This window comes from Ixodes scapularis, unplaced genomic scaffold (genome assembly GCF_016920785.2).
Source record: "Ixodes scapularis isolate PalLabHiFi unplaced genomic scaffold, ASM1692078v2 PGA_scaffold2__306_contigs__length_199485367, whole genome shotgun sequence".
Classification (NCBI taxonomy): domain Eukaryota; kingdom Metazoa; phylum Arthropoda; class Arachnida; order Ixodida; family Ixodidae; genus Ixodes; species Ixodes scapularis.
The window spans coordinates 52,546,541-52,560,496 of record NW_024609857.1 but is presented as its reverse complement, the minus strand read 5'-3'; the positions used below and the strand labels follow the sequence as shown (position 1 = coordinate 52,560,496).

The 13,956-nt window shown below is 44.1% G+C and overlaps 1 protein-coding gene across 1 annotated transcript in view; it reads right to left on the bottom strand.

Moving 5' to 3' along the window:
* LOC115310117 (voltage-dependent calcium channel subunit alpha-2/delta-1) overlaps nucleotides 1-13,956 on the bottom strand; it is a 405,214-nt gene that overhangs the window by 23,030 nt on the left and 368,228 nt on the right. The window contains exons 18-27 of the mRNA XM_042291392.1: nucleotides 13,702-13,776; nucleotides 13,556-13,627; nucleotides 11,601-11,672; nucleotides 11,445-11,506; nucleotides 10,821-10,888; nucleotides 10,097-10,145; nucleotides 9,654-9,742; nucleotides 8,596-8,689; nucleotides 3,465-3,527; nucleotides 3,076-3,179 (exon numbers count right to left, since the gene is read on the bottom strand). Coding sequence (XP_042147326.1) covers nucleotides 3,076-3,179; nucleotides 3,465-3,527; nucleotides 8,596-8,689; nucleotides 9,654-9,742; nucleotides 10,097-10,145; nucleotides 10,821-10,888; nucleotides 11,445-11,506; nucleotides 11,601-11,672; nucleotides 13,556-13,627; nucleotides 13,702-13,776 — 748 coding nt within the window. The remainder of the gene's footprint in view (nucleotides 1-3,075; nucleotides 3,180-3,464; nucleotides 3,528-8,595; nucleotides 8,690-9,653; nucleotides 9,743-10,096; nucleotides 10,146-10,820; nucleotides 10,889-11,444; nucleotides 11,507-11,600; nucleotides 11,673-13,555; nucleotides 13,628-13,701; nucleotides 13,777-13,956) is intronic.

The following is a 13,956-nucleotide window of genomic DNA, read 5'->3' as shown; positions in this document are numbered from 1 at the left end:
CATTCCCGTAGGGTCGTCGGTCGGAGGGGCGGCGGTAGAGTGTTGATTACCGCCACCCGTTCACGAGATGTCCCCGGACAGGACCATACCAGTTTGCATCGACGAATTGCTCATCTGGGGTGCCACGCGTGAGGAGCACGATGCACGATTCCAAAGAGCTCTGCTAGTGGCACAAAACGGGGGCCTGATATTAGATAAAAAAAAGCCTCTTCTGTGTCACAAAAGTCACCTTTCCGGGCGACAGGGCTACCAAAAATTTCATACAACCTGACACCTCAACTGGTACAAAGTGTCCTAGAGATGCCTGTTCCGGGAACCAAGAAAGGAGTCCAGCGGATGATGGGTGTCGTCACCTACTTCAGCAAGTACTTGCCACGACTTTCGGACAAGACCGAAAAGTGACGACAGCTTCTAAAAGACGCATCACTCTTCGAGTGAACTCAAGCTCATGAAAAGGAAAGACAAAACATAAAAGCGTCTTTCACAGCAGCGCCAGTGCTAGCTTTCTGTGATCAGTCCCTTGTTACAAAAGTGTCCACAAATGCCTCAAGGTACGGCTTGGGTGCAGTGTTATTCCAACAGCATGGAAACGACTGGCGTCCAGTTGCTTATGCCTCAAGAGTGCTGACCGACACTAATACAAGGTGCTCACAGATCGAGAAAGAAGCGCTTGGAAAGGTCTACGGCTGCGAAAGATTCCATGATTCATCAATGGAAGAAAAGTGATGTGGAAACGAGTCACAAGCCGATGATATCAATTTCCAAGAAAAACCAAGGAGACATGCCTTCAAGGCTTTAGCGCTTCTTCATCCGTATCATTAAGCACGACTGCGAGTTCCAGTTCGTCCCTGGCAAAGAACTGCTCCTGGCGGATGCACTTTCTAGAGCGCCATCAGGAAGAACCGTGTTTGACCAGATGGAAGATGACGACGTTGAAGTGCATGCAGTCTCAGTTCTGTCAATCCTGGTGAGTCAGCAGACACTGAATTGTTTGGTTTCTGCAACTCGTGATGGCCAGAAGTTACACCGAATTGCGCAAGTGCTAGAGGCACATGAGACAATTGAGGAACCTTTCGAACCTTTCGCTTCAGAACTGACCATCATAAATGGAGTTCGGTTTAAAGGCGCAAAGGTGATTATCCCCAAGTTTCTTCGCAAAGAAATGCTAGCAAGAGTGCATGACGGACGCCCTGGCCTAGCCAAATGTGAAGAAAAGGAAAGAATATTGATGTTCGGACCCGGAATTGCGACGGAGATTAACGCAATGATCAATCACTGCGAGATATGTAAATGTTTTGAGTATCGTCAACCCAGCGAGCCTCTACTGATGCGACCGACACCCAGCGATCCATGGAACGTGGGGGAGCAGATCCTTGCCAGTATGCTGGAAAATCATACTTTGTGGTTTACGACGCATACCCCAACTTCCCAGAGGTTGAACCTCTACCGGACACGACGACAAGCACCGTGGTCAGCAAGCTTTCAAGTATATTAGCGAGACACGGAATACGTATGGAAGTCAATTCAAACAACGAGCCACAATTTGTGTTACAAGAATTTAGAGTGTTTGCTTCCAAGTACGAGTTTAAGCACGTGACCTCAAATCCAGGATTCCCACAGTCCAATCGCCTGGCCGAAGAGAGAGTGCAAGTCGTAAAACGACTTATGAAAAAAAAAAAAAAAAAACTATGCAAGCGAGGACTTTTTTTTTTTTGGTGGGGGGGGGGGGGGGGGGGGTTAGCTAAATTACAGGTCCTCGCAATTGGAAAGAGGAAAGTCACCTAGTGAGCTATTGATGGGTTGTCGGATTCGTTCCAGAATACCCGATTTTTCAACTAGAATCCACGAAAGCGCCGTGAAAAACAAACAAAAGGAAGGCAGGGGTCAACGGCTACCAGACCTGCAACCTGGAGATATTTTCCGCGTGGGACACGGCGACGGTTGTCTGCGAAAGCTCAGGTCGAAAACTCTGTCGCGCCAAGATCGTGCAAGATCATCAATCAAGACGGGCGCGAGTCCAGAAGAAATAGACAGCATCTGCTCACAACCTCCGAGACCTTCGATGCCCCTGACCATCCAGAGGGTTACGCAGCTAATAGCCAGCTAGAGCACTGAAGTACCCACTTCACCTGCGGCAACGCAGAAGAGTGCAGAGAATACTGTAGCAGTAGCACCCGCAAACTGTGTGCCACTGAACGTCTCGCGACGCCGCGGCAGCAACGCTGCACCGGCATTCCTGTTCGCACCTCAGCGCGGTTAAGACAACCACTCCGTCATTTGGGATATGCCGAAAACTTTATGCGGATTCCCTAAGTCCGCAAGTTTGATATTCCCGCTCTCTCGGTAAAGAAAGTGGGGTGTATCGGTATATACCGGCACGAGGTGCATGTACTTAGAGTAGTTGGAGAAGGAGATAAATATTACTCGTTCTACTGCTCGCAATGATGGTCTTGTGTCCTCGTTCATGATACAATACGCACCTGGCACGCACTGGGAGTGCAAGCACAGCATAATCGAGAATAAAATATTCTCGAGAGCTTTGAGATGGATGGGAATAGGAAATCACACTGGTTACATGTGGCTAAGATATTAACTTGTTCTACTAAAAATAATTGATAAAATACATATTTTTTTTCTAGTTGCTGAATTTTGATTAAGTAAGAAAACACGACATAAAAATAAATAACAAGACGTTTCTCGTTTTAATCTTGGCAGGCGTCTACACTATTTCGTTTAAGTTTCCACGAATAAAAGCTCTCTCTTAGAGCCATTTTATATAAAAAGTGTTAAAAACCGTGAAAAAAAGGACGAAAGGGGGCATAAAATGATGTTATTTGCTCGTCAAAGTGCCATAAGTATTTGTATGCATCCGCAGCGAACCCTACTCTTAGTACAGTGGTATCCTTTTGTGGCGTCGTAGCAGCATTGGATGTATACAAGAATCATGGCTCCTATTTTTATTCTAAAGAAAGAAAAAGATGAAAACCAAAATATGCAGGAAAGCAATAAGCGAAACGTGTATGTCCGGCGAGAAGATGCGAAATCAAATTGTAGTTCACTCACCGTCGTCCTTGCGCTTGACGTTGCTGATAAGGAAAACGAAGTCCTCTGCGTAGAGGGCTCGCCTAAAGTAGGCTGCCTTTTGTGGATTCGCTTCGTGGATCAAGTACACCGCGATGCTGTAGTATAAAATACACGTTCGTAAGGAAAGTGGGCACGAGAAGGAAGCAACAGAACCTGGTGGCTCTGTTGCTTGCACTAACCACGAAAGAAAACATTAGGGAATTTTCGTAGACCGCGTTTCCCCCTCCGCTAGGCCCTCAGCAACGAAGAAGCCTCTACTGCGCCTGCGCGCCGATGGCCTTGACTGTAAAGCTCCGGGTATCGTAGCGGTTACGGTGAGCGTTAAGGGACGGCGATAACGATCTACGAAAACTCCCTATTGCTAGAAAGCGTTCGCTTACTTTTCCGGGTGGTACCGTATCAGGCCTCCTTCGGTTCCCACGAAGGTACCGAGGATGCCGTCTCTGAAAAATTAAACCGGTATCATAAGAACGCCTAACTCTGCCGATTCCCCCCCCCCCCCCCCCCCCCCCCCAAAAAAAAAAAATAAAGTTCACTAATATTGTTTTGCTGTGTACTTGAAATAAATAGCTACGCTAAATTCTCGACCTTTGGAGGTAAAAATCTGTGACATAGTATACTCCGGAATCAGGCGTCTGTACGACGAGTGAGCGTTCCAAGATGCGTCTTTGGAATACTGCCTAGAAGACCAGGCCGTAGTGCTGAGATGTTTGCGTCACCAGCGAAGGCAACGTTGGACACGCATTGGAAACGACTGCTGCGTCAGCGCCCGGCTTCGAGTCAAGTTAGAGCCCAACGTTGACGCAGTAGTCATGTCCAGTCTGTGACCAGCGTTGGCCTTCGCGGATGATGACATCTCTATCAGCAAGACGGCTTAGTTTTTTTGGGAGGTGTCGGCCTTTGGCTCATTCGGATCGCAAAGAGCGTCACGCCTATCAAAAGGGCAACACAAAGAACTCGTAGAGAACGCGCGATGGCGAGGCAGCTAAGCTGGCGCCGTCATTGGTCGAGGTTGGGGAGAAGCAAATGCACGTTGGCGCGTTTGGGCTGTAAACAAACGCACGAGGTTCAGGAGCAGACGAACTTGCACGCGGTAGAGTCACTGAGAGCTGAAGAAGCTCATGGTGTATAGTGTCCCGAACAGTTTAACGCGACAGCTTTAAGGAGCTCGTGTCGCAGAAAAGCCGGCATTGGTGTCGGCGGGACGGGAAAATCCTGATTGGTCGATAGGTTCATGACGTCACAGCTACATGACTCGCGCGGGAATTTCAAACAACCTACAACGGTCAGGTGAAAAGTGACGTCACGCGTGGAATGAAAGCGATTAAAACATGACACGTAATGCGAATTAAAGATCGCCGTATGTCTCAAATGATTTCACTTTATAAAGTAATAACTTTGCCCTAAAGAAAGATTTTCAAATTTTTCGGCGGGATTCGAACCCGCGGTTGGGAGCCAGACCTACACTACCTAGAATAATCAAAGCCTCCGCATCGCCTGCTCTCCCTACATGAAACTTCATCATAGTCGGATCGCTCTAACTCGGCTATTCAGCCCGAGTCCGACCTTCGACGCGCTGATAGAACACGAGCTCCGGCCGAACAATGCCGCAGCACTCGTGCCTATTCTCAGGCCTCGACCGATCTCACTGTAATGATGGTGCGAAGGCCTTCTGCTTATTCAGTTGCTGTTGGCCAGACAGGCTACTGACTAGGCCACGCAAGGCACGATTGCACGGCGAATGAGAAGGCGATGCGAACGGGGCGCGATAACGCTATCGCGTTCCACTCTTAAAGGGACACTGACAGGGTATTTATGCTCGCCGAGGTTTTTAGTTGTACGTGACATATGAGAGCTCAACTACCCAGAACAGAATTTGCGGCTCGAAATTCGGTTTCTTTCCGCCCGAAAACCATCGATCAAGAACTGGCCGGTTCGAGTCTCGCTCACTCTCTTTTTCGCGGTCACGGGCCGTTTTCTAAGGTATCGATGCGACCACCAAATTTAATCAAAGTCGTGGGTCACTGAAGGCACACACTCGATATTAAAAATAGAAAAAAATATGAAACCCATTTTTTGTGGCTTCTAAAAAGTTGTAAATACGTTGTTTGAAAAAAAAGTTCCACAGACAACCGGAAGCATTCTGTGCGTTCTTCGTTTCGCGTATCGTGGGACTCGCGAGGACGGCGATGGCAGCGGACGACGGGCGTGGGACCTCTATTTCAGAACTGTCGTTCGTGGTACCGGTGAATTATGTGTACAGTTAAAAGAAAAATTTGGGACTGATCAAAAGAATTGGTATTCATCCCGTACAATACGCCCGGCCACCAAGCCGATTTGCACGAAGACGTCGCCGAGCCGTCGCTCCCTTCTCGTGGCTGAAGACATCGCTCGCGCAAACGTCAAGCACGACGTGTCTACTTCGAGTTGAATATGCACGCGCACGATTTCTTTACTGGGTGCGAATGTCCCCAAAGCGTGGTGCTTCCCGACTTCGACTTGGGAGTGCTTTTGATAGAGAAAAATTGACAGCAAACTTTCCAACTTACAGTTTACCGGCTGAATTATTAATAAGGAAAGAGATCACCAGAAAAGAAATGCCCCAGTAGCTCTGTGGGAGAGACGTACGGTTCAGACGCGGTAGGACCGGGTTCGATCAATACCACCTAGAAGACAAGGCCTGCGCATGACGTTTCGTCACTAGATCCCCGACCCGCCCCTAGCGGCAAACACCCCGAAGCTTGACGAGAGTATATATGGGCCGGTTCAGAACTACGGCTGTGTTCCAAATCTTACCCAAATGGATCCCAGTTACTCCGACGGGTCGTGTCACGTGACAACACAGATATTTAAAAACGCTGGACGCGGGTAGGTTTTAGAACGTCAAGGTATAAACACTTTATCCTGGAGTAAGATCGAGTAAACTTTGGAACACGGCCAACTACGTCGCATTCACTTGCGGCCACAGCTGCGTGCGCGACTGCTGAGCGCGAGCTGATAGCGAGCTTTCAGTTCATTCGTAACGTGCATTCGAACACTCCCTCGGCCAGGAGCGTCAGCTAGCACGCGCTCCTGGCTTTGAGACGAGCATTTCTAGAGCGCGCGCTCGTTCTGCCGAAGAACGCTTCAAAGCAGCGACCTCGAGCTCTCGTGCTTGTGGCATTGGCTACGTTCTCTGCTTAGGAATGAACGGAGTATAAACATCGCCCTCAAAAATGACGTCCAGTGCCAGCGTCCAGCGCCCAGCGAAGGGATTTGCAGCCCTTCGCACAGCAGTAAGGCATTTTCACTCATGCATTTGACGCTCCACGTGAACGTCTAACTTCATCGTATGGTATAGCAAGAGACACTCGGCATGAGCATCCGTTTTATTATCTGCTACGCAAACCACTGAAGCAGTCAATGGAGCAGACGATGTTGCAGACGACGTAGCAGACGATTTTGCTCATCCCGGCTAGCTAGGGGGCGCTGAGGGGATCTACTAGTGATGACGTTTAGAGGAGGAAACGCGCAGGCCTTGTGTTCTAGGTGGTATTGGTTCGATCCCCCGTGAAACTCCATTTTCTTTTCAAACAATTTCCGATGTTTACATATCTTTTTCTTTTTTTTTTACAATCATCACTGAAGAAACAAACAAAAAAAAAAACATAAGAAACAAATGTTGTGGACGATACTTCGCTGAATTAAATGGTATGGGATTTCCGTTTTGACACCTGCGAACTCAATGTAATCACTTTCCACAAAATGCAAGGAGCATATGAATCAGGTATCGTCCGCTTTCCGGAGTGCGGTATATGTTAGCCATTGGTCCCGATCCCGTTGATCTTTCGGAAACTCTGTCGCACAATGCCACTTTTTTTCGGATGCAGGACATGTGAGCCAGCTCTTCACGCAACATCTTGGGTGTATTCTTTTCGGAGCCGATCATGGAAATTCATCACGGGCACTCACTACTCATCTCCAACTCCTCAATGTACAAAACAACTTATCTTGGAGTACAGAACAACGAGCGGAACCAACATAACTGCAAAAGAATCGCACGGCGAGCAGTTCCCGCACGCCGCATCGCACGCCGCAAGTCGTGTCGTCTGCCCCGGAGAGAAGAAAAAAAAAAAAAAAAACGCACGGTCGGGTGTAGCCACGTGACTTCCGCCACTCACTCTCTTCTCTCCACTTCTCCGACCTCCGTCGGGTTTCGGTTTCGGTTTCGAGCACTTGCGTCTTTTGGCTTTATTAAAAAAATACGCTACTCTGTTGCAAAATATTAATTGGGTAGTCCTCCGATACCATAATGAAGCGCCTGGCAAAAAATTAAAAAAAAAAGTTTTGGGGGGTGTCAGTGTCCCTTTAAAGGCGAAGTTCAAGTGCCCTTTAAGTTTTATTGCTTCGCAATCAACGATATTGCGGCATTTGGCGGTAAGAATGCCGAAGAGCGTTATCGCAAAGCAAAAAGCGTAAACATAACGTGCTCTCCTTTTCTTTTTTTTTTTTTTGAGGTGTCAGTGACTATAAAGCGAATAAAAAAAGAACAATTAGAAAGTGCTTTCTCTTTTGCTTTCTCTCTGCGAACCCTCGGAACAAGAAAATCGCTCGTGGCAACGCTTAACATTTATTATCGTTAGATCAGTTGTGAGACTGAAGCGTCGCCCGCTCAAACCTATAATGTTAGATAGCATTAATAAAAACACGCTTGTCACTGATAACTCAATAAATGCAGGGTGTGACGAGCCCCTAGCGTCTCATAATTGCATCGTAGGTAATAAAACTGCGGCATCATCATTGACAAGAAAACCGCAGAACGAATCACAAAGCGTGAGTATAGTAGGCCACGCCCTACATTTTTTAATTTGTTCCTTACTTTTTTGCGGAGAAGTAAATAATTTTGTGGGGAATATAGCGGTATCATTTTGATTGCAATATAATGCTTTCGCTGAAGTATAATATTTTTTTTTTAATTATATCTCTTCTTGGCGGCGTTGAGCGTGTCGAACGTCGAATAACTGACAGCCTCACTCATTTATAGGTGATAAATGTTTCTTTTTTTGTTTTTTTTTCGGATCGTAGTTGTTTTTTAAGCACTACTCATAACTTCTCACTGCAAAATGAAGAACTGACGCCCGGGAAAAAGGGCCTGTAGTTACTGAGAGCTTTGCTCTTTTTATTCTATCTTCGTCTCAATGAGACAACGAGCCATTATTGTAAAAGGTATTGAACTTTTTATAGTATATTTAAATGAAATACAAGACAATACAGTACAGGGCGCGACAAAAGTAAAGTATTTTATTTGTTAGCTTTTCATTGTCCGATACTCATAGACAATTAGTCACTAGTTCGTGACACGTTGATTGGACCGTCTTAATTGATTTTGCTTAGTTGTGTTTACATGCAAAGCTATTACCGTATAGATTCCTTCGGAATTTCTTTCGGCGAGTGTAGCAAAGCTTCATGATGGCTACTTCTTCGTCGACCACCTATAACCGGTCGTGAGAGGAAGTTGTGATACTTAATTACCTTTCTTCAGCGAACGCGTCGCTTGTCCAGTTGTTGACCACAGCCCGCGTGTTTTCAATGTCCCAGAGGAGTCGTTGCATGAGTAGAGGATCGCCTGCGATAGCAAATAACCGGCAACTTTTTTTTTTTTTAAGATATTGCTTAATTTTGTGAAAACACTTGCACGGGAAGATGAAAAAATACGCACAAAAACAATAACGGTGCACGGTAGTCATTAGAAAATGGTTTTACTAGCTGTAAATTGCTGAACATAACTTGTTCTAGCATAAGGTAAAACGATCTGATGCTTTAAACTCTTCATGTCAAAAGTAATTTATGAACACAATGTTTTTGTTTTCTTCTTACTTGCTTTCATTTATCAAGAACGATATACAAAATTTGAAGACGAATGACTATATTTCAGTAATAATAACAATACCCTCTTAATATTGATGCAAAAACACATAATCACCTAATAACAACCTCGCTGTTCTATAATACCCACGGTGCAGCGGATACTGACGCGTTTAACTCTCATTTTCTAGCGGGATTTTCCGGACTAATTTGTAATCTAATTGTTTGTGCATCACTACCAAAGCGTCAGTCATCCACGAGAACCAAAATTAAAAAATATATAAACGAATAAATACACGCGCAAACAATGAAACGTTTCAATTACAAATTACAACAGTACATGCAACATTACAAAATATCTAAAAAAACACATAATCGAGAAAAAAAAAAAGAACGCTTTGAGGCATCCTAAATAAAACGAATCTTTTTTGGCGGCGCTTCAACGCTCTTACTTTACTCGCTAGCACAAAAGGGAGTTCATGCCAACCTTCTATAGAGACATCAGCATAATCTCGTCGCGATAATCAAAATTCATTTTAGTAGGTGTCACTTAATCGAATTGTGTCGTTTTTACGACAGAGACCTTGAGACGACTTCGCGTTCCCAATAAACAAGCAACACAGTTAAAAAAAAAAAAGAAATCAAGAAAACACACATACATCAAAACAATATCTATAAAAAAAAGAAAAAAAAACAACAACAACAGAAAGTTGCATCTAACTCACACTGACGATGGTCTGCCCGGTACGCTTCCAGGACTTGGCTTAGGTTCCCCGTGGGTCCCTTGGGACGCGCCACGTTTTTGCAGTAGCGCCTGCATTTCAATGGTCCCCATGACATGCCATGTAATAGATGCCGTTTTTGCAATCATATCCTTAGTTTATAGCATTTAATGACGAGCATTTCCTTTTTGACCCAACCCCACTCCACTCCCTTTCCCTTGCCTATCATTGCTTGGAATATTTGACACAAAATTTTTCCTTCCCAAAAATACTATAGCTTGATGCATTTGAGGTTCTTAAAGCGCCTACACTGAATCACAGATTTCAAATAATTGCACTTACGCACGAAGATTCTTATTGATTGTCTCATAATAATATTCCTGACTGTCACGTCTCTCAGTAGCTGTATGAGAGTATTGTCAAGATCAGATAGAAAGTTACCTTACCACGGAGCCAAGAGGACACCATCTCCTTTCTCTGTTTCTGGCTTGAAACCTGCAAGAAGATAACGGCCCGCTTAGCATCTTTCGAAGCCTAAGGCATTTCTTTTAAGGTTGGACTTCTATAAATACAGGAACGCCCATGTTCTTTGGCAACAAATACGTTATGTTGCAGCCGAATATCATTTGACAGTCAAAACCACGAAAATTATATTTCATGGTTTAAGAAGCGACCTTAGGTTTAATAATGCAATTAAATGCAAATGTGCAAGCGAGCTGCACCACAATGATAAAATTTTTATCGACCTTAGGTTACTTCCGGAGCGAAATGGTCTGGAACGGAAACATCAAGCGTGGCGTCTTTTATGAAAATAAATAAATAAATAAGCATTTTATATGACTTTATCTTGCTGCAGATGAAACAACAGTTGCAGTGTGGTTGCGTGGTTGCGTTAAATTTCAGTATTTACACTCTGTTTTAAGAGTAAAATCGATGGATATTTATTTGTATTGCATAAAAGAAATATAAAATCGGAGTAATTTTTTATATGTGATTTTGTAGTCTCGTGACTCAATGAGTGACGGGTTCTAGAAACGACAGAGGTATTCTAAAAAAAGGTCAACATAGAGATCTCTGGATTGTATGAATAAAACAAGCACAAGAATACCATAAAAAAAAAAAAGAAGGTCGCATTGTTCACGATTATGTTTCTCAAGCTGTGAAACTCACCGTCTTCAGCACGCATCCCTTCCACACGCACGTACAACTTTCTCCTTTCTGGGAACGCCAGTCCAACGCTGCGGAGTTGAAGTGAGGACAAAAAAAAGTGATAGAATTATCCTACCTATGCATACGATTCAGCTCTCATGTAGTCTTGTGCAACCTCAGGTTTCCTATACCGTGCGCAACAACTTGTCTTGTCTATAGTAAGTTACAGCTCAAGAAGGTAGGGCGAGAGAAAAGAAGGTTGGCGAAGAGGGAAGCAGACGGAACACTGGAGAGAGGGAGACCTCCTCTTTCCTTCAGCGTTCCGCCTGCTTCCTCCTCCTCGGCTTTCCTTTCCCTCGCCCCATCGTCTTGAGTTGCAACGGACTATAGCACCGAACACAACGTGGAAACAGATGGCCTTGTCTCCACGATCACTCACGCTTAGAGCGCAATCGCTTAAGCAGCGCTCGCTCCCCAGCGTACCATATCACTGGACAACTGGACGTACCTCCAAAAGCAAACAAACTACTCCCAATTGTAGCAGACCTCCCTTCCCCCTCTGCCTGAGTCACGCAAAAAAAGGAAACAACAAAAACAAAAACAACAACAAAAACCACAACAAAAACATTAAATTTTAGGACTTACCCGAACTCCGATTCGTTCATGTGGGTATAGAAATATACCATGTTCTGTGGGACTAGATGTTTCTGTAAAAGTAAACAACACGGTCTAGTAGCATTCCTCCGCTTAATCGAGTACCCTATTGCAGATTTATTTCTTCTTCTGGTAATATCAGTTTACCTCGTCCGGCATCCTTATCAGACTCCTCAGGGTTTCTTTTCCTGAGCGGCCTTCGATCATTAGCTCCCTAATCTGAATAAATAAATAAACAAAGCAAGAACAAATTGCTTAGCATGTATGTTTGATTAATCTGGAATAATTTTGAATTCGTGTCACACACCCAAGAAAACAAAAACTGTTTAATATGCTTGATGAAGTTGCAGTGAACTTAACGGATTATTGGGAGATTAGTACAAAACACTAATACAGGTGAAATATTGTAAAAAAGAAGATACACAATAATGCGCCGAGCAAAAAAAAAAAAAAGGGAAATGATCACACGATGTGTGTTGCGTTTGACGGTGGCAGCTTTTGCGTGTTTATTGAAAGAATGCACTGCAAACGAATTGCAGTTACCTGTTTGGTTGTCAAGATACCACCAGACGAGAACAGTTTACTGTAGAGCTACATGTTTTATTCCGTCCTTTTTTGGCACGCAAAGTCTAAAAAATCAGAATACAAGACGTATCTTTATCTGACTTCTAGACCTGCTTCCTCGACACCCTAAAAAGTGAGTTCACTTTCCTGCAGAACTTAGAAACAGCCAATTAAAGTGGACATTTATAATATTATCCCAGCCAGTGAAAAGGCAAAACAACGATTAGTCAAAAAAAAAAAAAAAAAAAAAAAAAAAACGATATGTGTTAGGGCAATGAGTGTGACGTTTCGCTTGCATTTTTGCAGATATTATCGCGATTCTATATCGAATTGCCATTTTGAGTTTCCTCAAATGCTGAGATTCTTTTATTGTTCATCGGGACTGGATGCTTTTGTGTACTGCAAAGAGATGAATTCTCATCGACATTTCTTTAGAGTTTACCGTTACATCCCGAGAGATAGCCCACCTAAAACCGTGAGAAAATTGTGTGAAAATAAGGTGTGGACTAATTTTTAGTGCGCAATCAAGAAAAGTTTAAAAAATGATCGGCTAAGACTATGTGTCTCTGTCCAACATTTTATTGCGGTGAGGAGCATTAAAACAAATATGACTGTACTTCCCAGTCACTAATGTTCGCCTCTAATCCCGCCATAGCTAACTTGACGAATTTATCCGAAGGTCATCATTAATCTGAACACTACGGTTACTAAGACTGGGCTATGTTTCGGTGTTTAGAGAAATAGCAAATCAAGTCAAATATAGGGGTGGGTTACCTTTCGGGGGTCGGGCATCTGTCGTGATTTTACCGTAAATACGGTGCGTTATAAAAAAGCGTAACACACGGGAAAACTGTGGCCGTATGTTGTGGTGGCAGTGCTGTATTTGATGCATATTAGTTGGAGACAGTCAGACCGATTCGCTCAGCCGTGTGAGGCTGAGCGAAAAAAAGCAACCCTCTTTTTTTAGGTGTGCTCAGTTCATAGCCACTGTAGTTCCTCTCGTTCACACTCTTAGAAATAGGTTGTGTAGTAATTACGCCATTTGTCCCATACAAATAGCAAATCACGCAAAAAATAGGGATGGGTTACCTTTCGGAAGGTCAGGATTTAACGGTAGGTATGGTGCGTTATAAAGCATTTCGACGTTCAGTTTATTTCGACGTTCAGTACATTTCGACGTTCAGTTCATTGACGTCAATCGGATGATACCAACTTTTCCGAGCGGCTTGATAGCTATGCGATATAACTTACTAGATAGCTAATGTATGCATAAAAGACTACAAAAGCACTTAAGGTTTGCAGCAAAGCCATCAATACCTTGAGCGTTTTCCTGTAGTCTTTAATACGTACATTAGTTATTTTAATCAGTTGTATCACTCGACTATCAAGCTGCCCTTGAAAGTTGGTATCGTCGGTTTTTTTTTTTAAACTTTGAATTTTGTTTTTTGGGCGTTATAATGGAGCAAGGGGTGTAAGTATTTCTAAGAGTGTAGCACATCGCTGCGTCGACGAAGGAACGTGCAAGACGAGAGACGCACCTTTTCCTTTTGTGGATTCTCAATCTCCACGTCGAGAAAATCTATGTCCAGTGGCTCCTCGAGGGACCCAAGCTGAAATACAAAAAATTAAAAATAGAGTCAAGGATGTGAGGGGTTGCCAAGAATGTACTGAACGAATCACAAACCTGTAGCTTGATGTCTGGGTGGTACATGACGTATCCATTGCGGTTGATCATAAATGAGTATCCCGATGGGCCGATCTGAAACAATCATACTCGTAGGATGCTAGCTGTGGGGGCACTTCTAGATAAAGCCGAAGACATGTCTCGGGCCATTTATGTTATCGCAATGAATGTATATTTTTCAGCTATGTTTGTGGTGAAGGTATGTTTTTCAGCTCTTTGTTTAAAATCGAAAACGTCTTCTGGATCTAGGGGGCT